The sequence below is a fragment of the Plectropomus leopardus genome, chromosome 7 (assembly GCF_008729295.1).
Source record: "Plectropomus leopardus isolate mb chromosome 7, YSFRI_Pleo_2.0, whole genome shotgun sequence".
Lineage (NCBI taxonomy): Eukaryota > Metazoa > Chordata > Actinopteri > Perciformes > Serranidae > Plectropomus > Plectropomus leopardus.
In genome coordinates, this window is record NC_056469.1 from 25,452,058 (window position 1) to 25,477,419 (window position 25,362).

The 25,362-nt window shown below is 40.9% G+C and overlaps 1 protein-coding gene across 1 annotated transcript; it reads right to left on the reverse strand.

Annotated features, from left to right (window-relative positions):
* Window positions 1-2,628: 2,628 nt before the first annotated feature.
* On the reverse strand, window positions 2,629-19,317 carry si:dkeyp-69b9.3 (myocardin). Its single transcript, XM_042489211.1, has 16 exons — window positions 19,066-19,317; window positions 18,005-18,161; window positions 15,167-15,220; window positions 13,900-13,955; window positions 12,782-12,848; window positions 11,931-12,056; window positions 11,641-11,837; window positions 9,793-9,933; window positions 8,492-8,657; window positions 8,243-8,408; window positions 6,939-7,083; window positions 6,228-6,827; window positions 6,027-6,125; window positions 5,743-5,880; window positions 5,609-5,663; window positions 2,629-4,939 (listed from the first exon to the last, which is right to left on the reverse strand). Exons 2-16 carry the CDS (start codon window positions 18,057-18,059, stop codon window positions 4,521-4,523), a joined length of 2,484 nt encoding a protein of 827 aa, XP_042345145.1. The 5' UTR covers window positions 18,060-18,161; window positions 19,066-19,317; the 3' UTR covers window positions 2,629-4,520.
* Window positions 19,318-25,362: the final 6,045 nt, after the last annotated feature.

The window sequence follows — 25,362 nt, forward strand, 5'->3', positions numbered from 1 at the left end:
AAAATGTATCTGAAAATAAGCAAAAACTCAACAAAAAAAAAACAACATAAAAACAACATGAAAATGACCTGGGAAAAAGTGCTGAATTTTATTCATATTTTTTAAATCTATGTATTTTTTTTCTGTAACACAATCTCAGATATAAAACTGTACATCAAAAGCATGTTTTCCTGAAAAAACTTTTTAGTGTGTATTTGTTTTGGTAATTTCTTGCAGTTTTTGGGACATTTCTTGTCAAGTTGGTCACTGCCTTCCCCTGATTTCTCTTTCTTGAGGAGTGGCAGTGTATGGTGGTGCTCCAGCAGCATAAACAGTTACTTCCTCAGCTTTTGCTACGTTTATACATGAATCCATAGTGCAGAGGTAGACTACGTCACTTTGAAACTTTCACTTTTTTATAGAGTTCAGTCTTTCAACCAATTTAGTCAGCCAATTTTCATTCAGTTATGCCATTAATTACTTTGAAAAAACTCTCAGGCTTTTCCCCACTATTTCCCACAGTAATCTCTCATCATACTTAATGGTACATCTCATTGTGATGCATAATAAAATTTAATATCATATGTGTATGCAGTCATTATACAATAGCAATATTTTATTAAATACTGATATGATGTAAGTTTTAATATCAGCTATTTCAAGGAAAAATAAAATATCCTTTATGTTTCAGTGAATGGTCCTTCTCCTTATTGTCATCACTGAGAGAAGCTCATAGATTATCCAGCTTTTTATTTACAGCTTCATCATAGTTCTCCCCACATCAAAATACTGTGTCATTACAAAGATTAACCTTCAAGCCATGTGGATGTTAGTGCTGCTTCCTGGATATTTAAGCAGAATATTGGTTCAAATGAATATTTAATTTTTACTTTATGATCGTTAATATTTGATAAGGCATCATTTGAGACAGTTTCTTGTGAAATATATCAGTTATCAGTGGTTCTTTCATCACGAAGCACTTGTTAATCCTTTCAATGTGTCGCACCAAAGCAATAAAAGAAAGAGGAGCCAAATAGAAAATCTATTAAGACTTTAATTTTTAGGTTTTTAAATACATTTTTGGACAGTGGTTGATATCTTTGGCATGAATAAGTTACATAATAAATAAAAGCAAAAATTTTATTTTGTCTCACATTTTCACAATAAGGCATTTATAGCAGCAAAAGTGGCCAACAGAGTTTCAATAACCTGAAACGCCCGAGTATTTCCAGTTGACGTCTGTCCTAATCATCTTTAAACCTAGATCAGGACAGTTTCACACCCAGTTTAAAACACAAGTATCATAACTGGGGCTTAGCCAAACCTGTGAAACGTTCTCAGGGGTTCCAGGAAACTCTGCACCAGCGTTTGGAAATTAAATAAGAAACAAGAAAAACACTGGTGTCGGCCCTAAAGCACTGGAAGTCACAGGAGGTAGCATCTTACTCTCCTGCCAATCAATATTCCTTTTTTTTTTTAAATCATGCAGCAGGCAATGTTTATTGATCGCTATGATTATCATAGCCATCCATCCACATTCAACTGCATTTTTCATAGTCTCTGTAATGAAAGCTGTACAAGAATTGCTTCAACATAAAGCTGTGTGTTGAAGGTTTGCCGATGCACAGATATCTTCTTCCAATAACTCAGCGAGGATGTCCTGCTTAGTAAGACACCGGTTTATCATCAGAACAAAGAACTGGCTGGCAGCAACACTTAAACGTTTTGCGTACAAAAAAAAGAAAAAAAAAAACACATTACATGATGACCTTAGATCTGCCACTTTATGTGCCCTTTACACAAATCATATTGCACTCAGCACTTAACCTTTATTGTAATTTATTGTCCCCCCTCCAGTTTTTTTTTTTCCCCGAAATAAAGTGGTCTTAACGGGAGGACATCCAGTTAGTTATAAAATTATACAAATGTTTCAGATCAAAATGAGCAAATCGGAGCTCATCAAAGTGATTGATGGGACATGCAGCCAATTAAGGGCAGCATATAACTTCATGTAGATGAGATCTTGTATCTTAATTTCATTTATCAGATACAGCAGAGGTTAATGGCAGCCGACCTCTGTCAGATTTTTTTCCATTAATGTCATTATGTTAAGTGGGGTTGAGAACGGACATAACTCACTTAAAAGTGTTTTATGCAAACAAATAATGTGCCCATTTCTGCATGACCAGTAAATCATGTAGAATGTAAAAGCAAGAGCTCTGTCAACGTTGAGAAAATGTGCAGCAGTTTACTTTATCAGCTTTGACAAGCTCACCTCTGGTCACGTTATATATTATTCTACACTAATTCTACAGTGCATTTTCTCTTAAAGGAACAGTGTGTCAGATTTAGGAGGATTTACTGGCATCTAGTGGTGAAAATCGCAGATTAAAACCATATGAAGCATTGAATCTTGGAAATAATTCCTTCAGTGTTCATTGTCCAGAAGGTTTTTATCATCTGCAGAGGTCTCTTCCTCTCCAAAAGAAATAGACCAGGAGATTTAAACCGTTTCTCTGGCGCTGTTAGGCACGTTGCAGACAGGCCGCTCACCCGGAGACAGCTAATGTATGCTCACCTATTTTCAAGGCGGGAATATTGTGCCATTATGCTGCTTTACCATTCAGTATAAAAGATAGGATCTCGGGGGGGGGGGGGGGGGGGGGGGGCAAAGCAGGACAGGCGTTACTTTTTGACAATCTGTTATTGTGTGTAACATATCGCGGGAGATTTATAAAGCAGCTAGTGGCAGTTAGCGAAGAAGGAGAACAGCAGCCGAATGTCCCCATATTAGGAAAACAATGACATTCAGGAGCTGCCCACCCTCCGAGCAGAAGACAAGATCATCCGCCATATAACAGAGACCACAAATGATTTTTATTGTTATGTTATAGGGTCATTTTCTATTAGAAAAAACTGCCAACGCGCATGTTATGTCACACTAAAATCCAACACGGTTGGTTACAAGTCCCGCCTCTTTTGCTTCTGTGATGCTGCCCGGTGATTTAAACCAGTAAACACGCTGAATTCATGTTTGTAAAATATGTGTTTTGTGAAGGGACTTTGACATCAAAGTCCCTTCAAAAAAACAGCTCATTCTAAGGTAAAGTAAGGTAATAAGGAAGACATACATTATATCGTATTGCATTTCTGCCAATTTACCCCCCTAAATCCTCCACACTGGACCTTTAATGTAAATGGTCGTTTTTGTATTTTTTAAATGCTCAGCAAAGACTTAACAATGTCAAACAATACATGTGTGGAATTCATTTAAGTGAACAGGTGTGGCCTCAGGGTTGGGTTGTAAATTATGCTAAATCGGGCTTTGCTAGTAGCAGGGTAAGCACCGTGCAGCGGGCCAGACACTGTTGGGGGTTAATCAGGGAACAAAATGACCACCTGTTTTTGCAAAGCCATGAGGAAACTCTCACTTGTCTGATTGGAGCATTTGTATAGGGACTATTTTTGGGGTGGTTGCCTGATTGCTCTCCTGGAGAACGGTGACTTGAACAAGGTAATGTGGCTGTTCTGATGATTACACTGGATAACGACACTGGAGTTACTGCCCGCTGGCAATGAGCCTACAATGAAATGTCTGGTCTTAAAATGTGGACACAGAAATCCGCAGCTTTTTTTCTGTGTCTTTCACATGTATCCTCTCGCAGTCCAGTCATACAACACACACACACACACACACACACACACACACACACACACACACACACGCACTTAATTGTAAGCAAACAAATAACAAGTGCATTTGGCATTAACGCTATTAAACATACATGGAAGCAGCAGGGTGTTGACATGTACAAACAGAGCCGGCCTTGTGTGCTTGGTCACACGCAGACATGTTGAACACACACATACTTAACACAAAAGCTTTCCGCACACACTTGCACACACACTGCTTGTTTGCAGCTTCTGCCAGGTTTCCCCCTCTGCATGCCGACTGTGTGTCTGGCACCGGGGTTAAGGTCTGGAGCCACACACAAGCTGCGTGCTCTGTCTGGCTTTTTACACACTCTAAATGGGCTTTATGAATGGCTAGGACTCAATGACTGAGTCAACACCAGGGGCCACACTCAACCCAATCCGACAGCGGGTTTTGGAGATAAGTCAGAAACAACATTCTCCCAGCGCAGCCAGGAAGCATGTTTAAATTAATATGCCACCAGGTTTTCTTTTGTTTTGCACTGCAAACATTGTGCTGTGGAGTGTGTCAATCCACAGATGTGTCGCTTGTTTGCCATTTCTGGCCGAGCCAAAGTGCTTTTAAACAGCGCTTCGCAGTGTCTGTGTGTGTGCGTGTGCTCTCGTTGCCCCATCAAAGCCATGTTTAATCTTTTCGCTGCGATGAATCCAGCTCTCGACATTGCGTGGAGCCAGTGACTCTGACAGCCTTTCCTGTGATGGGTCGACAGATGGATGGATGGAAGTCGCTATTCACACTCTTGTGCCCTCGATGGGATGCCCCATTCATGACAAAAACAGAGACGCTCACCTACTGAACATACGAACATTTACACGCACACAAGCCCTCACCACTGCTCTATCATGAGATCCAACACCCGACTGACATTCAGATCTGAATCCAGACTGAAGTCTGACTCAACAAAAGGAGCTGTCGGCGGAGTAAGGGGGCGGAGGCCAGACGTCAGCGTTTCAAGCCAGTCGGCGGCGTCAAACGATGTTGGAGCCCGGCGTTTCCGGGACTTCCCGGTGCACGGCAGAGGGGAGGTACAGATGGGGGGCGGGGGAGGAGCTGGGATCACCTGGCTGGGGTTTATTACAGCGGGAGATGGAGGGAGCTCCAGCAAGAGAGAGGAGCAAAGAGGTGAGGGCAGGAAGCTGTCGTCCTTGTGCGGCTGGGAGGGATGATCAGCTTGAGGAGGAGGTGGAGGAGGAGGCGAAGGGCCGGGGACTGACTGTGCAGGAGATTTATGATCATCGACAGAGCCTGGAAGAGAGGAAGTATAAAGGATAAGAAAATGAAAGAAATAAGGCCACTATTTAACCCTTTGAAATCTCAGGAAGTTGGTTTGATTTCTTCAAAAAACATGGGAAGAAGGCAATAAGCAACTTAAAAAGAAATGGCCCCAAAAATTAATGGGAAATTAGAAAAAAGTTAAATCAAAAGGACATTAAAATAATTTTGAAAAAAAAAAGAAAAGTGAGAAAAAAACAGACACGATAAAAACCTGAAGAAAGTGTGAAAAATAAAATAACTTTTTTTTCTGTAATATAATTTAAAATGTATATCAAATATAATATAAAACTATAGGAATTATAAATATAGGACATTTTTCCTTTTTTGGAAAATATCTAATGATCTCCCCACAATAATTTTCAAGTAATTTTATTGTCACTTTTAACTTTTTTTTTTGGATTGATTAATTTTTTTTTTTCAGTTTTTAGACATTTTTTTGGCCAAGCTGCTCATTGCCTTTTAACGCTGTTTTCTTTTATTTATTTATTTATTTTATTTTTATTTTTTTTAATAAAACCAATATTTTCAGGTTTCAGAGGTTTCAATGCTTGTAAAAGGTGTCGGAAAGCAGTACAACATTGATGTCGATCCAGGTCTAAAGGGTTCATTTGTAACCTTTATTAATTATGGGAAACTTACCCACACTGGTCATGGGCTCATCCAGAATGTCATCTATGGACTGTCGAGGGTCCATCTGTCGCCAAAAGAAACACTTAAATCCTGTGCAAAAGGAACTATTGCTGATCTCTACCTGCTCATCCACAGACTCTAACCTGCGCTTTCTGAATCGCCTCCTGTAGTTCCTCCTCCAAGCTGCGAATGCCGGGCAAGGTCTGAACAGGACTGGCTGTAATCTGCACTGGCAGCTCAAAATCCTGGCCAATCACATCACACGGCTGGCAGCAAAACACCTGATTAGAAAGCAGAGGTGAATGAGTTGACAGGTGGGTGATGAGAGCGTGCCCGCGTTTGACCAGTTTTCCAGATTGAAGGCTATGTAGCGTGCCCTTGAAACGTGATTATCCGAGATATGTGCACATTGATTTGTTGTGTTTACCTGTGTAAACAACACCTCTGTCTGTGCGTCTGCCTCTGGCTTCCCTCTGGAGCATCCAGGATCCTGTTGCAGGAACGGATGAAGGGGTCCACCACAAGACTGGTGGAATAATTTAAAAAAAAAACATGTATTCGGACAAGTAGTCATCGTGTTTTTCTCCAGCTCATCATAGACAAAAGATCCAAGCCTGTGTTTGCTCACCTCGTTGCCGGCGTTAGTGGAGCGGTCCCTGGGCCTGCTCCGTAACCTCTCCCTCATCTCCAGCTCCACGCTCAGCTCCTGCTGCTGCTGTTGCTGCTGCTGCTCGCTCTCCGTTCTCCAGGGAGTCCCACACTGCAGGGGTGAGGAGGACGACATGGGTAGACTGGGACTTGGAGTTCCTGAGGCGGTGCTGGCAGGAGCCAGAAAGACGGTGTTGGAAAGACACTGTTCGCCCGCCAAACTGACTGACGCAGCATTTGAGAAACCATTCGGCACGTTGTTGAGAATTCCGTTTTGAACTCCTGTTTGAGCGTCACTGAGAATCCCATTAGGAACTCCTCTGTCCGCGATGTACATCTGTTGGACGGGGCTGTTGTTCGGGGAGTCTTGTCCAGAGCTGGAGCTTGAGCCGGGGCTCTGGCCAGGTGGCAGCGGAGGGCAGGGGGTGAGGGGCTCCAAGCTGGTACCCAGCTGGCAGAGGGGAGCAGGGGTGAGGCAGGCTTGGGGGAGCTGGAAGGGCCGGAGACGCTGCAACAGAGCGGGCTTGGTGCCGGAGACGGGGAGGCCGCGTTTACGCAGCTGCTGCCGCAACTCTGACACCTGAGGAAAGGAAGGAGGTAAGAGTGGCAAAGGACACTTAAGAGTTTGTCTTCAACATGACTTGAAAAATAAAAAGGTATAATTCTTTCAGCGAATTCATGCTTTTCTTACGGTTAGATCAACGAGATTTGCAGGGAGGAGCTCGGGCTTGGACGTGGGGTTTGTGTCTGTAGGGGTGTGGTTTGTTGTGGCAGGAACAGGTTGAGGGTTCAGGGGCATGGCTCCAGAGGACTTCGCAAGATCATTGTGATCTTCACTGGAGGAATGACAGAAGCATTGACTCACCAAAAACTTTCTGAGGAGTAACGCTGAAAACACACCAAGCAGCTTAGTGTGACTCACTGGAATAATTACCAGGAGGCACAGTCAAGTCGAGCTACGGGTACAGCTCGATTAGGCCATTTAACTACTGTCCTTTACCCGGTATACAAGCATCAGGAGAAAATTGATCTATTGACAGAGGTATGTCCAACTCCACCACGTTAGAGGGCTATATGCTGCCTTTCAGCTAGTTGCTATTGGACCTTCTGCTGGTTGACCTATTAAGTCACAAACCAAATAAATTAGTGGTAATTAAAGTGGTAAACAGGTTGCATGTTGAATAGTGGAAACGTGGATAACTTCTCAGCGCTGTACATCTCCAACATACTCTACCCTTTACTTGGTACCTTCGTCTTGTTTTTTGTCTTCCGTTCGTCTTCTTCTTTTGTTTTTCCTGGCTTTCTTCAATTTAGTTCGATTTCAGTCAGAAGTCCAACTAACCCAATAATTCCACTTTTTCTAACATCATGTAAACAAACTAACTGTCTTTTAGGTGAGCAAAAAATTCTTTACAACATAAATCAACGTGTCACAGGATTGTGTTTTTTATTTATTTTATTTACTTGTAGGTATTTTCTGTCTGCAATTCTCCACTGAAAGTTAAACTATCCCAAACTTTAAGTTTGTCCGCACTTCACAACAGAATCAGCAGCTTTAGACATTACATGGCAGCTCACTGCCGTGTTTTAATTGTCTTCAGTGGTTTTAGTGACCACTTGTCCTTTTTTAAACTGCCTACATCACCCAGTTATGACTGCCAACTTATTCTTAAACTTGATTTTAAATAATTTTTAATAATCTTGTTATCTTTGCACCCCTTGTCTGCACTTTTGCTATTTTTCATGATTTTTATTTAAAATTTGTAAATTATTTGGGGATTACTTTAACCTTTTATATCTTATCTCTTTACTCTTTTATTGTAAATCTGTATTCTTTAGTATGTTTTATATTTTATTGCTCTGTAAAGCACTTTGAATTGCTCTGTTGTTTAAAATGAGCTATACAAATAAAATTGCCTTGCCTTGCCAATATCTTATTAATAAAGCCTAGTTGGCTCAATTTGACACTGAATCAATAGTGATCTGTTTGCATACCTGGACTCAACAATGAGCTGTTGCTGTGGTTGTAGCTGTTGCTGATGTTGTTGCTGCTGGTTCTGGAGGATTTGCAGCTGGAGGACGACCTGCTGCTGCTTCAGGAGATGTGAGTAAGCCGGGTCTAAAGACTGGGTAGAACAAGGACTCTTCTGTTTGGCTCCCCCTAGAAGTAAATAACTGTTAAGGACTGGACAGATGAGAGGATTTTTTAAATAAATGTAGAAAAGTACAGGAATATATTGGTACCTCCAGTCCCAGACCCTCCTCTCTGATCTGGAGGAATGTACTGGTGATATTTGAGTTTCCTCATTTTGGGTTTGGTGTCCCGCGGTTTCCGTGGGCGGGGGAGATGGTTGAAGTTGAGGGAGGGCGCCAGGGAGGAAGAGCAGGTGGGGCTGAGAGGCCGAGCTGTCTGTAAAGACACACATTACTGACATATCAGCTTTAACCATACTGTGGCTGTAGTGAGTAATTTCGAGAATGGCGCATCAAATATTGGTGAGAAAATGTCAAGTCATTTCACGTTGTTTGACAGTATTTGCCCCATGTCAAGGTTAAACTCTTACATGAAATGTACAAATGCCTCACAAATCTCCAGTTGACAGCACGTGCTTGTTCTGACGTACAGCTATGCTGCTTGTGTGCGAATGTGTTAACCTACAGGGCAAATACTGAGCTCCCCCAGAAGTGTAAATTGACAGTAATGAATGCGGAGCAGCTTACAGCGGAGCATTGTGTTTGACAAAACAGACGAGTGACCATCGTGTTAGGTTAAAGTCCTCTACAGTGCTCCGTATACCTGATGTGAATACCTGACACCATAGAGAAGCACATACACAATCTAAATGATGTTTTTATGGATGAAAATGTCAGATTTCCACATTTATTTGCTCGCGTTCTTGACATTATTATTTTATTTTGAGGAGACGTGAAAATATTCAAAACTAAAGAGACCTTTATGGAATTTAAATATGCCACAAAATGAAAATCAAAGTGATGGATTTTTATGTGACAGCGCTAACCCTTTCAAAACTGAGTAAAGTGGCTTGATTTCTGTCAAAAATAAGGACAGAAGGCAATAAGCCATTTAATAAGAAAGGGCCAAAAAATTGGTAAGAAACTAGTTAAAAGTTACAATAAAATTACCTCAAAACAAGCACAAAAAAATAAAAAACAAAAACAAGCAAGGAAATATATATGTATTTTTTCTGTAACATAATGTTAAATATATGATTATATTTCTAAGAATTATTAATCATTAAATAAATGTAGTTTTTGGACATTTTTGCCCTAGTTTTTTCTTATATCTGATAACCCCCCGAGCTAATTTTCAAATCATTTTTTTTGTCACCTTTTACTTATTATTTGCCATTTCCAGGACATTTCTTGCCAAGTTTCTCATTATGTTTTTTCCTGTGTTTTCAATAAAAATCAAACCTATTTTCTGAAGTGTCAAAGGTTTAAATGCTTGTGAAAGGTGTCAAAATGTAAGAAAACTGATGTCAATCCAGGTGTTAAAGGGTTAACACACATCAACCCCGCATTACCTTTGGCAGCAGAGGTGTGGCCTGAGAGGTCAGATACATCCCATTTGGTCTCCCAGTTGTTGCCATGGAGTTTGATTCACTCAGTGTTACAGTCATAGGTTGTCTGATGCCCTCGGTTGCCGGGAGCAACGCCAAACCAGACTGAAGATAGAATATCAGATTATCAGAGTTGACATATGAGGCTATTTATAAACTCATCAGTCTGTTAATATTCACTTTAATGTTTCTTTTAGAGGTTGTTGGTGGGAATTCATTTATCAGACTTCCATGTTGCTGCCAACAGACATCAGTCTTCACTCCAAATCGCATACTTTTTACTTTGAGTATATGCTGCAGCTGCCCTTACACAGTATGTACAGTAGCATGCAGTATGCACACAATCAGTACTTCTTCATAACATTGTGCCCTTAACTTTGACCCTTTTGCAAATATATCAGTTATTACAAATATAAAACAAAACGCTCTTCACTGAGCTCACCAGAGAGCTCTGCTGTTGTGCAGCTACTTTGCAATTTATGTAGTTTAACTTTAAACTTATGACCGCATATATTGTGGATTCTTACATTTTATATTCACAACAGTAAAATAAGCCCACATAAGTATTTCTCTATCACTGTTATTTACATTTTTTGTTGTTGGTAATCTACACAATTATTTCGCTCACTTAAACAATTTATATTCTTATTGTTACCATTCAACTGGTCATCAGTCACTTAAATGTGCTGTCATCCTGAATTATGACAGTTGTCAATCAGCTGTCAATCAGTTGACAACGATCTGTTATCTTGGACACGTTCAATCTTAAAACAGTCTGAACCGTTTTAAACAAACATGTTCCCTCAAAACGGTGTGAAACAGGGTTTGAGGCATGTTTTCTTCTTTCTTTCTTTTCTTCATTTGGTAGCTGTGTCAGAGGTGTTATCCAGTCAGCAGCAACATGTTTATAAATCAAATTCTTTATTTATTGTGCATGCATTTTTCATTGTTATTTCACACTTGATTTGACAAACATAAGTTTTCCCCTGCAAAATAAAGGCCCATTGAATTTGTATTGAATAAACCCTGCAGTACTAAAAGGCAGTGCACTTATGTAACACAACAGGGTGATCAACACACAACCATTTTTTAACCCCTATGAAAGTTGAGCAAGTTGGTCTGATTTTTTTCAAGAACATAAGAACACAACACAAAATTTGCAAGATATAAAAGTTACAAGAAAATTTCCTAAAATTAGCAAAAAAGGAAAAGTAAAAACTAAAAAAAGCATGTAAATGACCTGGGAAAACAGTGCTTAAATACTTTATAAATATATTTCTTTAACATCATTTAAAATATCTAATTATAATAAATAAATAATATGTATCTCTCTCTCGCTCTCCATTTTTTTGCAGTTTTTTTTCTTGTCATTTTTTACTAATTGATTGCAATTTACACAACATCTCTTGCTTATTGCCATTTTTTTACATGTTTTTTTTCCAATTTGCTCGGGTTTCAAAGATTTAAATGTCTGTTAAATGTCTGAACACTGTAAAAGAAAACTGATGTCGATCCAGGTTTTTCTATGCTTTGTCGGGGCTAAATGTAGCTCTATTTGCGGCTCAGTCATGTGACATTTTTTCTGCTGCACAAAGGATTTTGTGTCAAAATAGCCAGAAAAGCATGCTGACTTGCAAACTGCAAAATCTGACCAGATGTAGCAGAACATCCTGGTATTTTTGGCATACTGCATTTGACATACTATGTACTGGGACATAATAAATCTTTTTTTCTGACATACTATATAGTATGGTGGTATGGGTATTGGACCGCACAGTTATTCAAAACTAAATGTCAGTGTTGTTTCCTCACCTGAGCGTGACCGGGGCTGTGGTTAAGGGACGGGCCCACAGCTGAGAAGTCACTCAGTAGTTGGTCACCTGAGAGCCCTGGCAGTGACGAAAAGGCAGGTGATTGGTGAATGCCATGTTGCTCAGTGGGTGAGGAGGAGGCGCAGGAGGACATGTCATCTTCGAAGACATCAGCGGACAGAGGGAAAGAGGCAGAGCCTGAGGAAGTGAAAAGTGAAAGGAGGTCAAAAGAGGATGAGATACTGTGACTGTGTCTGTGTGTACCGGTGCATGAGGATGTTGTGGACTCACGGTTCTCCAGGGACAGCGTGTGTTCGTGCTGTTGCTCCACAGGCCCGGGCGGACGTTTGATCCTCTCAGAGAGGTCCTGCGCTTGGCGAGCCTTCTTCTGCCTGTGGGCCCCACACACAGTCCTCTCTGCAGGTGGGAAAAGGATGGAGGAATGGCGCAGATAAGTGGAGAGATGGACCACAGATGGGAGATCAGCAGAGAGAGGAGAGGAAAGCAACAGGATTTCAGAACATATGTGATGTGAGCATGCACAACAGTGTTGCCACAGGCAGTCAGTCCCAATTCAAACCGGCACAGGCATAAAAAATAGTAAACACTTCTGTCTACAAGGGGATATATTCCCTTGGATGTGAACACACACACATTTACACAGCACTTTTAAAAGGGCAAAAAGGGAAATCAGATAGTTTGAAAAGCCTGATATTATAATAATAGTCTTTTCAAACTAAAAGGAAGGTTAGAGGCTGTGGTGAGGAGGAGAGGAGGAGGAGGAGGAGAGAGAGAGATAAAAAGAGAAAGATGTCAGTAAACGATGGCTCTGATCGCGGGATGGGCGGGTTTATCAGGCGCTGTCAATCACTGATATGTTTGCAGGCTGCTTAAAATGTTGAGTTACAGTGTGCAACAAGGTCACATATCTATTTAACTGACAGCTGATGAGCCCATTGCCAGATTTACACACTTCATTTCCTCGCCACTGTACAAAAGGGTGCGGAGTGCAGCACAGACGTGATAAAATGCAGACAGAAAGAAAGAGAGAAGCCGGGAGATGTGTCACTATGAACTTTGCTGGGAGCACACAGGGTAAACGCAAGAAGGAGACAGAAACATAACTGAAGGGAGGGCATCACCTTGTGCAGTTTCAGTGTTCACACCACTAGGGGGCAACTTCTGAGCGGCGCCGTCCTCAGTTAGACGCTGCATCAAGAAACAGCAGGTCAGACAGACAGACAGACGGACAGACAGAGCTCACAGATCACAACGCAGTTCATTCAGCCAGATGATGCTCATTTACACCAGACTGAAAGGTCTTTGCTTAAGTCCTGTGTCACCACTGAAACTGGTACAAATATGTTCTTTTTAGGTGACACAGAAGCCAATCTAACCCATTCAATGCTGGGTTAAACACTGACCTATATTTAAAGGGATAGTTCAGAAATTTTGAAGTGGCGTTGTATGGGGTACTTATCAATAGTCAGTGCATTACATACAGTAGATGGTGGTCTAGGATGGCCCAGTTTGGATTAATCAGGCAGTCTGGAGTTCCACACAGAAATGAAGTTATATGCTGCTGTGGATAGCATCAGCAACAAAACGCAATATAGCCACCTAAAAAAAGTGTGCACTACATTGACATTATTGTAACCACTTTACCTATCTATCAGACAGCCCAAAGGGAAACACTTAATAGCTCTAGTTCCCCCTCTATGCTTTCATCAAAGCCCCCAGACTCTGAGAAAAACAGTCACTTTAACACATTTAACATGGGAGCTACTGGTCTATCGCTGCCTGGATCAGTTAGTTAGTTAGTGTTATTGTGTGACTTTGGTGAGTCCAAACTAATGCTTGGAAATGCAAAAGTTTCACAATAACACCAACTAAGTGTTGGACGCAGTGGTAGACCAGCAGCTCCTGTGTTCAGCGATGTCAAATCGCAGTTTTTCTGTGTAGTCTGACCCTGAAGAGAGTGACGTAACTTCATTTTACTGTTTCACTGTCTGACAGAAATGTGAAGACGTGAAAACCCCGCTATGAATAAGAACTCCATAGAACCTCACTTAAAAATACCTGGCGTATTCCTTTAGCAATTTCTCACAATTTATGATAATTATTTTCTTATAAAGTTACAACGTGGAAGTAAGACAGAAATCTGGTTTCATTTTGTTCAATCAAACAGAGTCAAACATACAAATGGATGTAAATGAATAAACATCAAAATAAGTATTTAATCTCTTGTGTTGCTACTCACCAGAGCTTCACCCTGGTCTTTGTCTGCTTTTTGAGCGGGACAAGTCGATTTCAACCCTGAGGAAACAGACGAGCTGCAGTTATATGACGAAATGACAATGCAGCAGAATGCTCGCATAGTAGAGCAGCAACTCAGGTGAACCAGTGCATCAACAAAGCACTTTCAGCCTTCAGCTCATCCCTCCAAGTTACAGCATGGAGTATCTGAGGCGCTCTCTTGTGTTGGCAGGCATCAGTACTTCTTGTGCAACCTGCTTCAGCCTCAGACAACGAGGAGAGAACTGAAGCAAGGTGCACAGCCTGTCTACAAAGGCCCTGAGATTGTTTTTGTCTTTTTGTATGTCTACAGTCTGTATCACATTTGCTGCGCAGATCAAAATGAATTATGTGTATTTTATGGTTATAGCACAATGTATTTGTACCTTTATCTTCAGATAACACCTGATATTCAGAGTGCATTGTTGTTTTTACATAAATGTCACCTCTTTGCATTTACACTTGGCAGAATCCTTGTGTTTTATTTCAAAACTCACTACAATGAAAGGATCTAAGCTTTTTTGTACATTTCTGATGCAAGCTATGTGTGCTTGTGCAGACTTACTGATGGGAAACCAATGAACATCTTGCATATCATGTATATTTGTGATTACCATCCTTATTGTTCCCACTGATTTATAATCAGCATTTTGCATCAAGTTCTTTATGTTTCATCACTGTTTTTAACATTGTTGCTTTAATGCTGGAATTATCCAACTAAATATGCAATATAATATGACAACAGTAAGGTGAAAGTTCAACCCCCAAATCAAAAATGCAGATTATTCCTCTTACCTGTAGCGTTATTTGTTAATCTAGATTGTTTTGATGTGAGTTGCAGAGTGTTGGAGATATCGGCCTAAGAGATGTTTGCCTTCTTTTGAATGTGACAGAACTAGATGGCACTCAGCTTGAGGTGCTTAAAATGCCAAAAAGATTAATTTTGCAAAAACTCAACAGCAATGTCTTTTTCTCTTTCCTTTCAGACGAACCGTCCCTTTAACCTCATGCACTTGCACAATCTTGGGTTTTAAAGCAAAATAAAAATAGACTCCAAAAGTGAAATCAAAGGAAAGTAAAAGCTGGTCAATAGAGTAAAACCTACATTTACAAATCAATAGGCAATCATGTATCAGTGAATGAGGTGACCTGAAGTTCATTAATATGAAATCCAACCCGCAGACACAGTGTACAGGGATCAATCACGATGTAAAAGATACACAGAGACTAACCTGGGTCTGCATTGATTTCACTCTGCCTTCGGTTCTGAATCCTCAGCTGCAGGACTGAAAGACGAGAGCAGAGACTGAGCTGGCTGCGTTCAAAACAAACGACCAAATATTACAATGTTAATGGAACAGTGAGTAAGTTTGATTTGGAGGACAAATGATCTGGAAAAATAAATGACACACAGAAAGGTAAGAGTTGAGCAATGCAAGGCGTGATCGCTGTGAAATGATACGGTCTTGTAACTTATATCACCCCATGACTTTGCAGCGCTGGTAGATTAAATATCTCCTTGCATGCCCGCACACATCTACACACCACACATATGCACATTGGGATTCGGTACACACACAAACAGGTGAGGCAGGGTAGGGCATGATACATTTCGGTGAGTTTTGAGACCTGAGAGACCTGACGAAGGGGAGGGGAGGGCTGTGCAGAGGGGAGGGGGTGAGGGCAGTGACTATTTATCTCTCAGTATGTCTATTTCTGTTGGTCCCATCCCCCCTTCAGCTGTCCCGCTCTCTCCACGAGCCTCTCATACATCCCCTCTTCCTCACGTCATCCTCATTTGTGCTGCTAACTATACTCTTCCTGCCTCTCTGATGACTCAAAACAAAAGTTGTAAAAATCTGGATTTAAAGCAGATTCATGCTTTGTGCTCTGTCGTCTTAGCAACGTAGAGAAGCAGTGTTTATCGTGCTGGAGTTTCTGTTTGATTTAAGTGTGTGTGCATCCACCATTAGATTGTTTAGTATTTTAACTGGAGGCCTAATACAAGTCTTAATCCCACTACTTAACATACATTACATTACATAACATAATGGTTTCCAACCTGGGGGGTCAATCTCCATTCAAGGATTAGCAGGATACGACAAACAGGCATATTCATGTTTTGGAATTTATTGGTAAAAAATTGTCAGGCTTCTTAAAATTATTCAATTAAACAATCTTAGAAGGATATTTTGATTTAACTGGCAGCTCGGAGATGTGATTAGGGTTGCGATTTAGTTTTACAGCCTTCATTTTACCATAAAAATTCTAACATTATGTACACATTTTCTTAACACTAGTCTTAACCTTGTCTATTTTATGGCATTTTGCATAAAAAAAAATCGACATCAAAGAAAAAAAAAGACACATGCAATTGTTAGCTTTTAAACAATGCATAGGAACTCCAATAAAGTCATATTATACAATGACTGACAGTATTTTTCCACAAAGGATCATCAGCAGTTTCACAAACCGCTAGACCTTATAGACTGGCACAGACTCTGCTATGTACATACATGATGTCAAACAGAGCAGCTGCCCTCAGGAATCACGTTTTCCAGCAGGTGTTTGTACACCTAGGGGACTGCGTCTATGTCATTTCCCCGCCTCTCTATTTTACCAGCCGTTAACGACAGCTGCCGGGGAACACAACAGCAGCCGCTACAACTTGTAGGGAGACTTGAATTATGCAGTTAAAGGAGGGTTGTTCGCTGCTGTTTGGCACTGAACGCAGGCTGTCTCCTGAAAGTTGTCATCAGTGGGGTAATTCACCAGTTTAGTAAAACTCAGCAACATCATTCAGCCATTCTTTGACTATTTTTGCCATTAAGATTTTAAGAATCTTTGCAGAATGTGATACGATATCAACATGAGCATCTTTCCTTTCAAACTTTAATATGGATCCTTGAATATTTGGACATGAATATTTCATATTATATGAGTTAAAAAAAGGGGCTTAAGATAAAAAGTACTTTTCTGCTGGAGCTGCACAATACAAAGAAAATATGCAATAACGATGTTAAATATTTCAATATTATTTGCAATTAATAAACAAATATTATAGTGTACTTAGTTCTGACTTCCTGCTGTTTTCAGTACACTGCTTAAATAGAAAGAAAGGAAGGATATTTTTTGTAGTCCGGCCTGAAAGTTAGTGTCATCTTGGTTCCCTCATCGAAAAAACCTATGGGATTTTTCCATTGGATTTTAGGTCATTGTAGATAATAAGCTCTGTGACAAACAAACATTTATGATACTCACACATTCTGTTCAGCAAGATAATCTCAACAAATTAACACAACTAACTGTTAATGTAATTGCAGGAAGTAGAACATAATATGGTGGTCCCTTAAGCGTGACGGAGCATACTTCAGGCTTCAACCTTCAAAACCCACTCAAAAACGACATTGACTTTGAGACAAGGGAACCACAAGTGCTAAAAGGCGAATTCATTTCCACATGTTCAGACATATTCCTGCACCAATTGTTGATTTTTTTTATAAAAAATGAAAAAAAAATCCTTCACCTGAACACAAAAGGTGCCAATCAAAAAAAACAAAAATAGTTACATTTCAAAATGTTATTTCTACTGATACTCTGTTCGAGCTAACCCCCAAAAATACCTAAATATTGCAGTCTTTCAGGATGTGCTTGTCGCACAAGTTGCCATTACAATTTTTTTTTTTTAAAAAAAAGGGTTCATTGTGCAGCCTCATTTCCTGGTAAAAGCCTGACTGTGTTTCCATGCGAATCAACAATTCAACCATGTGGTGGTTAAAGTGTCACAGCAGCGTGCACAGTCCTTTAGCCTCAGGCTCAGCTGTCACTCCCGTGTATCTAAGACATCTCTGTCTGTGTGTATCAATCGCTAAATCCATTCACCACCGATCAATACCTTCACTCCATTGATCACAGCTGGAATGAAAGGCCAGTAACCCTCACAAACACCTCACCTCTACATATTAGTGCTAATGCTGCCAATTATGCCCAAGATGTAAAGCCATAGTTGTGGGGGAAATAAATCTTTCTCTCCTTTAATTAGCGTGAGCTGAGACTCCGGGATTCCTCACCTGAGCGGAACTTGTTCCGGATGAGAAGCGACCTCTCGGAGGCCAGTAGTGTCATGGCGGAGGGGAGGGTTGCGGGGGGGGAGTAGAGGAAGAGAGAGAGGAAATTCCTGGTGTCGCTCTACCAGGAGGAATGGGCCCCCTCTCCTTCTGTCTCTCGCTGTTGCAGGGGAGTAGAGGAAACAGGGGAGTGAGAGAGACAGATGCTTGTTAATCCACTGATAGACACAAACCGATATTGATAGAGGCACACAAAGCACAGCGGAGATAGATGGAGGGGGAAATAGAGACGCAAAGCCTCTCAGACCTACAGGCAGACTGAACGCTGTGGCGAGCTGCTCTGGCAACAGCAGGCCTCCCTATAGACAGCCTGTCATAATCACACAGAAAGTCACAGAGGCCCACCCACGGAGACAGAACTAACGACACAGAGAATTAAACAGACAAGGAGGCTTTTTAGAGAGACAGAGCGAGGAGTCGGAGGAAGGAGAGGGGTGAGAAGGAGACAGCAGCAGATAGTCGGGACGTCAGAGCTGAGGGGACGCTGATGGTGATGGACAAACACAAACTCGCAACACCTACAGCATCGCACATTTTGCACTGTGACAGCACGAGCACAAATGTGTCATGCACTAAAAGAAGTGGAGCTGCCTCTCAAATGGAGAGAGCTGGAAATCTACATAAGCTGCATTAGTGCACACACACAACCTATTAACAATATTGATTTGAACTGGCCGGCCACAGAAAACCCAAAGGAAGCCTGGACAAACATGCAAAACCACACACACACACACACACACACACGTGCGGTGGGATAGCTGAGGTTATGCATACTAAATCACCACAGCGCTCTTCCTATTCCCAATCCTGTAAAACGCACACACACCTCACTTATTTACAATATGAAGAGTCCAAAAACAGAAGGCCACTCACTCATTATTGCAAATAACAAGCAACTGATTGAGATTTTGTGTCTGGCACAGGCATTATTTCACAGCAGAGGCACAAGAAGTCACTGAAAACACTGAGAGAATAAAAGTAAGAGAATGAAAGAGAATACTTACAGGAAGAGAGAGAATTGAGTCCCTCGGGGGAAATTGGAGTGGATTTAAGATTAAATTGAGAGAGGTGCGAGATGGAGGAAGAGAGGGAAAGAGAGAACTTCGTAGTGCGTTTAATGACGATTTCTTTCTTTCATGTTCTTTTCATATCCTTTTTTTCCCCTTTGCCACACTTCTTTTTTCTTTTCCCTAAAGGTGAAATGCAAGGAGAAAAAAGGATCAGTGGTTTCTTCGTCCCCTTGCGATAGAAGCTCACCCTCTCTACCTCTGCCTCGCTCTCTCTGCCCCCTCTCCCCCTCTCCCCATCCACCCCCAAGCATCCTGGGTCCTTGGTGCCAACTGTGAGCGACCGTCAAAGTTTACCCCTCCCCCTCCGTGGCCTCGTCTCCCTTCCTCCCCTTCCCTCCCCTAGTGCAGCCATTTACTCCCCCCTGTGCTGACTGACTGACTGAGCAGCAGATTCAAAGACAATGAGCACTTTTGTTTGTTTGTGCGTGACTTTGTCAAAAAGTAGGTGAAGTTGAGTTCCTTAATGTTAGGAGTAGACTTGCCAAATAATGTGATGGATAGAAAAGTGAAGGCAGGATAAAGAGAGGGTTTATTACACGGCAGCGAGAAAAGCCCGGGAGTGTTTTGGACTCACATCAAATCATGTACTGCAGTAGGACTGCAGGCTCATATGCTCCTGTCAAGACACCTTTGGGTCACACTCTTAAAGTGATTTAGCACTGTTTGCGTGCAAGTATACGTGTGTGTGTTACGTGTGTGAGTGTATGACACCACTGGGAATCACAGGTCAGTAATTCAGTGTCTGTCAGCATGTAGTTTACAGTATATATCAACCAAAAAAAATCACACAAATTTCAGATCAACTTGGGAGAACATGTAGGAGAAGTTTTTTTTTTTCCATTTGTGCGTGTTTTCTACATGTGTGAGTGTGTGTGTGTGTGTATGAGTATGTGTGTGGCACAGACCAGTGTCTGTCAGCATGTACTTTACAGTTCGTATCAGCTGAAAGAAATCACCCGAGTTACACCTCAAGCTTCCAAAGCAACCTGGGAGAACATGTAGTGAGTTTTTTTTTTAATATATATGCATGCTCTCTACATGTGTGAGTGTGAATGTATGGTGTGTGTGTGTGTGTGTGTGTGTGTGTGTGTGTGTGTGTGTGTGTGAGTTTACAGTATGTGTCAGCCAAGCAAAATCGCCCAAGTTTCACCTCAAGCTTCCTAAGCAACCTAGGAGAACATGTAGGAGAGTGTTTTCCTGTGCGAATGCTCACTACATGTGTGTCTGTGCTGCGTGTGTGTGACACCAATCAGTCACATGTCAGTAAGTCAGCATCCGTCAGCCTGTAGTTGACAGTATGTATCAGCCAAGCAAAATTGCCCGACTTTAACCTCAAGCTTCCAAAGCAACTTGGGAGAACATGTAGGAGAGTTTTTTCCTACATGTGCACGTTCTCAACATGTGTGTGTGTTTGTGTGTGTATGTTGTCAATGTGTCAATACTGAGAGTCACAGGTCAGTGAGTCAGTATCTGTCAGAATGTAGTTTACAGTATGTATCAGCCAAGCAAAACTGCCCATGTTTCAACTCAAGCTTTAAAGCAACCTGGGAGAACATGTAGAAGAGTTTTCCCATGTGTGCACGCTCTCTACATGTCTGAGTGTGTGTGTGTGTGTGTGTGTGTGTGTGGCACCACCGACAGTCACGGGTCAGTAAGTCAGTATCTGTTAGCATGAAGTTTGCAGTAACAGCCGAGCAAAATCACTTGAGTTTCACCTAAAGCTCCAAAGCAACTTGGGAGAACATGTAGGAGAGTGTTTTTCTATGTGTGCATGTGTGTGTGTGTGTGTGTGTGTGTGTGTGTGCATATGCCTTAGGGCTGCAGAGGGGGAAAAGTGGGGGAAGTGAGGTCGTAGCTGGAGCACCTGTTCCATCGATTTGACAGACAGGCCGGTGTGTGCTGGTTCAGCAGGTCGTAGAGAGGGGGAGACAGAGAGGGGAGGTAGAGAGGGTGAGGCAGAGGAGACAGCAAAAGTTGGAGAGGAAAGGGAGGGCGCAAAACCAGGGGAACTCTGTGGGACGGGAACAGGAAGAGAGCTGGCGCTGGTACAAGAAAACATAGAGGAAGAAAAAAAAGGAGGTCGCTGCCATTTTATCTGATGTGGGAAAAAAAAGACTCTGACGTGGAGATCCACTAATCGGAGAACACAGAGCGGAGATAGCACCGCATGGGCCAATTACGGTTGCCATGGAACAAAATGGAACAACTAATGGAACACAAAATGAATGGGAACCTTAATTTAATACATTGTTATAGACTGACGGCTCTTTCAGGTGCCATTTGTGCAGTGCGTCTGTGTTTTTTTTGTCATTATAGAATCTCACCTTTGACAGCTTTTCCTCTCAAGCCCTGTAAATGCATTTCTCACACACACACACACACACACACTTCTAAACACCGACTGCATGGCACATTATTGAAGGAAAGATGATGTAATTGCTTATTCCTCTGGTGCCCCTCCACAGAAAAACCCTCTCCTCTACAGCCAGGGCTCCCTCTCTGATTAACACCTGTTACCCTCCTTCTCTCCCTCACACACACACACGCACACACACACTCAGACACCATAGTGTTAATCCTGCACTGTGTCTGGTGAGCGAGTTTGTTGGCTTGCACGCTCTTAACCTTTCCCTTGTGAAATATCATATTTCTCTGTGTAAGTGTGGACTCATCTTTTTATACAGGGCCTCTCCTTCATATGCAACACACAGGCTGAGAGGCAGCTCGGAATAATACGAGTATTTATGGGTGATTTCATATTTATGTCAAACCTGCCTCCTCTGCTGCTGAAACTGCAGAGTTTGAATGTAGATCCAGCTCTCCCCAGGCTCACCGTCTTCAGCCGCTCACCCTGGTATCCCTCCACCATTTGATAGAGCTGAGACACAGCGTAGGGATCGAGCCGCTAACATGCATCACATCATAAGTGTGAGTGTGCCCTCACATGGCTGAGCTGTGCAATGACAAACAAATGAGAAAGAGAAATCCATCCATGGTTAGTTTAGCTTTCCATCATTTGGGCTTTCAGTGACAATAATGGGACGTCTGTGATGCATCAGAGCAGATATACAACAAACATATCAAAGTGCCGAATGTATCAAAGAGAGTAAAAAGCTGAAACACACCAGCCTAACACACTTCATTACATCTGCTGCCTCTCCCTGGTCGTTCATCACTGGATCTATTCCCGTCCCTCCTATCCTCCTCTACCTTTATCACTTCAATCACTTGGCCATGTGCCTCGCGCCACTCACAAGCCCTGCTGCCCGTTCCACTTCACGCAACACAAACACAGCCACACACACACACACACACACACACACACACACACGGACCACACAGATTTCTGTCCGCACTCCGTCCATCATCCATCTGTCCGTCAGTCACTACACTTTGAAGCTGTGTGCAATCTGGATAGCCACCAACCCTCCACACACACACACACACACACATTTACTGTACTGTACACACACATCTGCTGATCTCACACACTCGGACAGTTGAATATTCATCATCATCATTCGCTGAGGACCTTGTAGGCTCAGCGATGCAACAGCCCAGTGGTGTCAATTAGGGGACCCGAGTCTGTTTTGGGTTTACTGACAGAGCAGCATTGATTTAATGGCTGAACCCTCAGAGTGACCTTAACAATGTGTACGCAGCACTTCAACGAGCCTCTGCGACAAGAGGGCTCAGAGCGCTTGTTAGTTAGGGCCACATCTTTAATAGACAAGGAGGGGCTATATGTGAATGTAAGCAGGAAATTAATGGAGTCAAGGCGGCGCTTACTTTGCCTTGCAGAGCATCAGAATGAGTGTAATGAGGGCGAAATATGGATAAGGTCTACATAACCTTATGACATAGTGATCCAGTCGATTATTGACAAATTAACCACATGGGAAAGCTTGTTTTTGGCACCCTCTGCAGTTAGTCTATTCATCTGTGGATACGCTTTGTGATTTTTAATTATTGTTACATAACTTTATTTATATGTCATGTGGAGACATCCTGAGAAAACCTGTTAAGAGTGCTAATGTGAGGCTTTTAGAGTTTTGTTTATGTCTGTAGATAATAAACATTTTTACTGAAGCATTTTATATTTTCAGTGATTTACAACTGGATGCAAATCAATTTACATGTAAGCATACTAGAGCTGCGATGATTAATCGATAGCTGTCAGCTTTTAAATTAACTGCCAACTAATGTGATAATTGATTAATCAGTTTTAGTAGTTTTTAGTAGTTTAGTAGTTTGTTTTTTTTTTTTTTTTTTTTTTTTTTTTTACTCACTTTGACAGTAAACTGAATATCTTTGGACAAAATAAGATATTTGAGGACACATATTTTCTGATATTTCATAGACCAAAAAAAGAAATCAATAATTGAGACATTAATTGACAGATTAATCATACATAAAATCATTATTTGCAGCTCTAAAATAGAATCTAATACAGTTTACTCGTTACATGTTTCTGCTGTATTTGATAGTATAAAAAGTGAAACAATACTTTTTATCACACTTAACTGTTATGGTGACTAACACAAAACAGCAGGTTTTTATAGCAGATTTTCTTGTGTTTTGGGTTCCCTGGCACCTTTAAATATCGTTAAATTGACAGAATGATAAATCAGACTCATATCTGAAGTTGTCCTGAAAAAGATAAATAGAGAACTTTGCTAAACAAAGACAGAAATTTATACAGAAAGATGACAAAAGTTAACAAAAATAGAGCTGAATTCTGGTATTTCATTAAACTGATGCAATGTCTTGTAAAACAAATGTCACCATAACGCAGACCTGCTCATTTATCTGCAACTTTGCACACAATATGACTAACGATAGTCGAGGTTAATATCGCATTTTTGAAAAATATATCACGTAATATTACTCACAAGCATTGTTGAAACGTTTTGGCGCTGCATGAAGTCCTCCGGAAGACACTCGTCCTTTGCATGTCCCCAATGGAAGAGATGTGGGACAAAACACAGTTGTCTTTTGTGCAAAAAGTAACTCCGTTCACAGTTCAGCAGATAAGGTGAGGTTTCAACAGTAGGTCCAGTGTGTTGGTTTTAGAGGCATCTGCTGGCAGAAACTGTAAAATATTCATAACTATCGCTCTGTCACGATTAGTTCAAATCACCTGAGATTATGAACCGTGTTTTCTTTACCTGAGAAATAAACAATTGTTCGCCATGTTGTTTCTACAGTAGCCCAGACTGGACAAAATAAACACTGGATCATAGCAATTTCGTATTTCGCGGCAGCTACCGTAGTTTTTACAATCATTTAAGTAAAAAAAAAACAAACACTTTTTTAGACTTTGCTTCCATGTTGAGTTATGGTGGATGGAAACATTTATTTTGTGCTAAGGGACTGTCCAAAGTTTATCAGAGGAGGGGTGGCTGGAGTGAGTTTTTTTTTTTTTTAACCCTTCCCGAAGCTGTAAAGGTTCAAGCTGCATATTGATTATAAATGTGATTTTTTGTGAGCTAGGAAGTAAAAGTATTTGTCTCTTTTTTTTTCTCAGTGTTTTCACATCAGTATTTTTTGGATTGAACTTCCTAAAAAAAAAATAAAAGAGAAAATTAAAATAAATGTTAAAATATATATTTGATTTGATGTAATGTTATACTTTAGGCAAGTTGAGATTGCAAATAACAAATTATATATCAACTTTTTATTATTTTGGAAAATGTCATATTAATAATAAAGACAGGACAAGAAATTAAATCAGCTCCCCTGCACTTTAATAATGACTCTCAGCAATATAGCACCCTGTTAGAGTAAGAGAAAAAAGGCAATTTACTAACAGACATTTAAGTTAGTAAATAATTATATTATGATGCATGTAACACAAAGCCTGGCATAATGAAAAGTGAATGTAATTATTTTTGTTTGTTTTTTAGTTTTTGTTTTTCATTTTTTTTTTTATTTAATTCTGTATTTTTTTGTTTATTTTGTCCTTTGTCTATGTATCTGTAAGCATTTCTGTAAATGATCTTCTATTCAATAAATAAAAAAGTTAAATAAATTAATTTATTAATTAATTAATTAAAAAAACCCTCCCCAAAGCTACAAAAATAATTTTCCTTGAGCCTCCCCAAGTGATTTAAAGGAAAATGCATAACCCTTCTTCCACCCAAAATTTGTTGTTAGATTCAAGAAACTTACCCTTCGATGTTTGAAAGTGAAAAGTTGATGATTAAATCCTGTAGTTGGAAAAAAAATGTA

Excerpts from the sequence above, each read along its gene's own strand:
- si:dkeyp-69b9.3 (XM_042489211.1), bottom strand. The coding sequence starts at position 18,059 with ATGACACTACTGGCCTCCGAGAGGTCGCTTCTCATCCGGAACAAGTTC. Across the intron at positions 12,057-12,781 it reads GAACACTGAAACTGCACAAG|AGAGGACTGTGTGTGGGGCC; the intron begins GTGATGCCCTCC and ends TCCCACCTGCAG. Across the intron at positions 4,940-5,608 it reads TGAGCCCATGACCAGTGTGG|GCTCTGTCGATGATCATAAA; the intron begins GTAAGTTTCCCA and ends CCTCTCTTCCAG.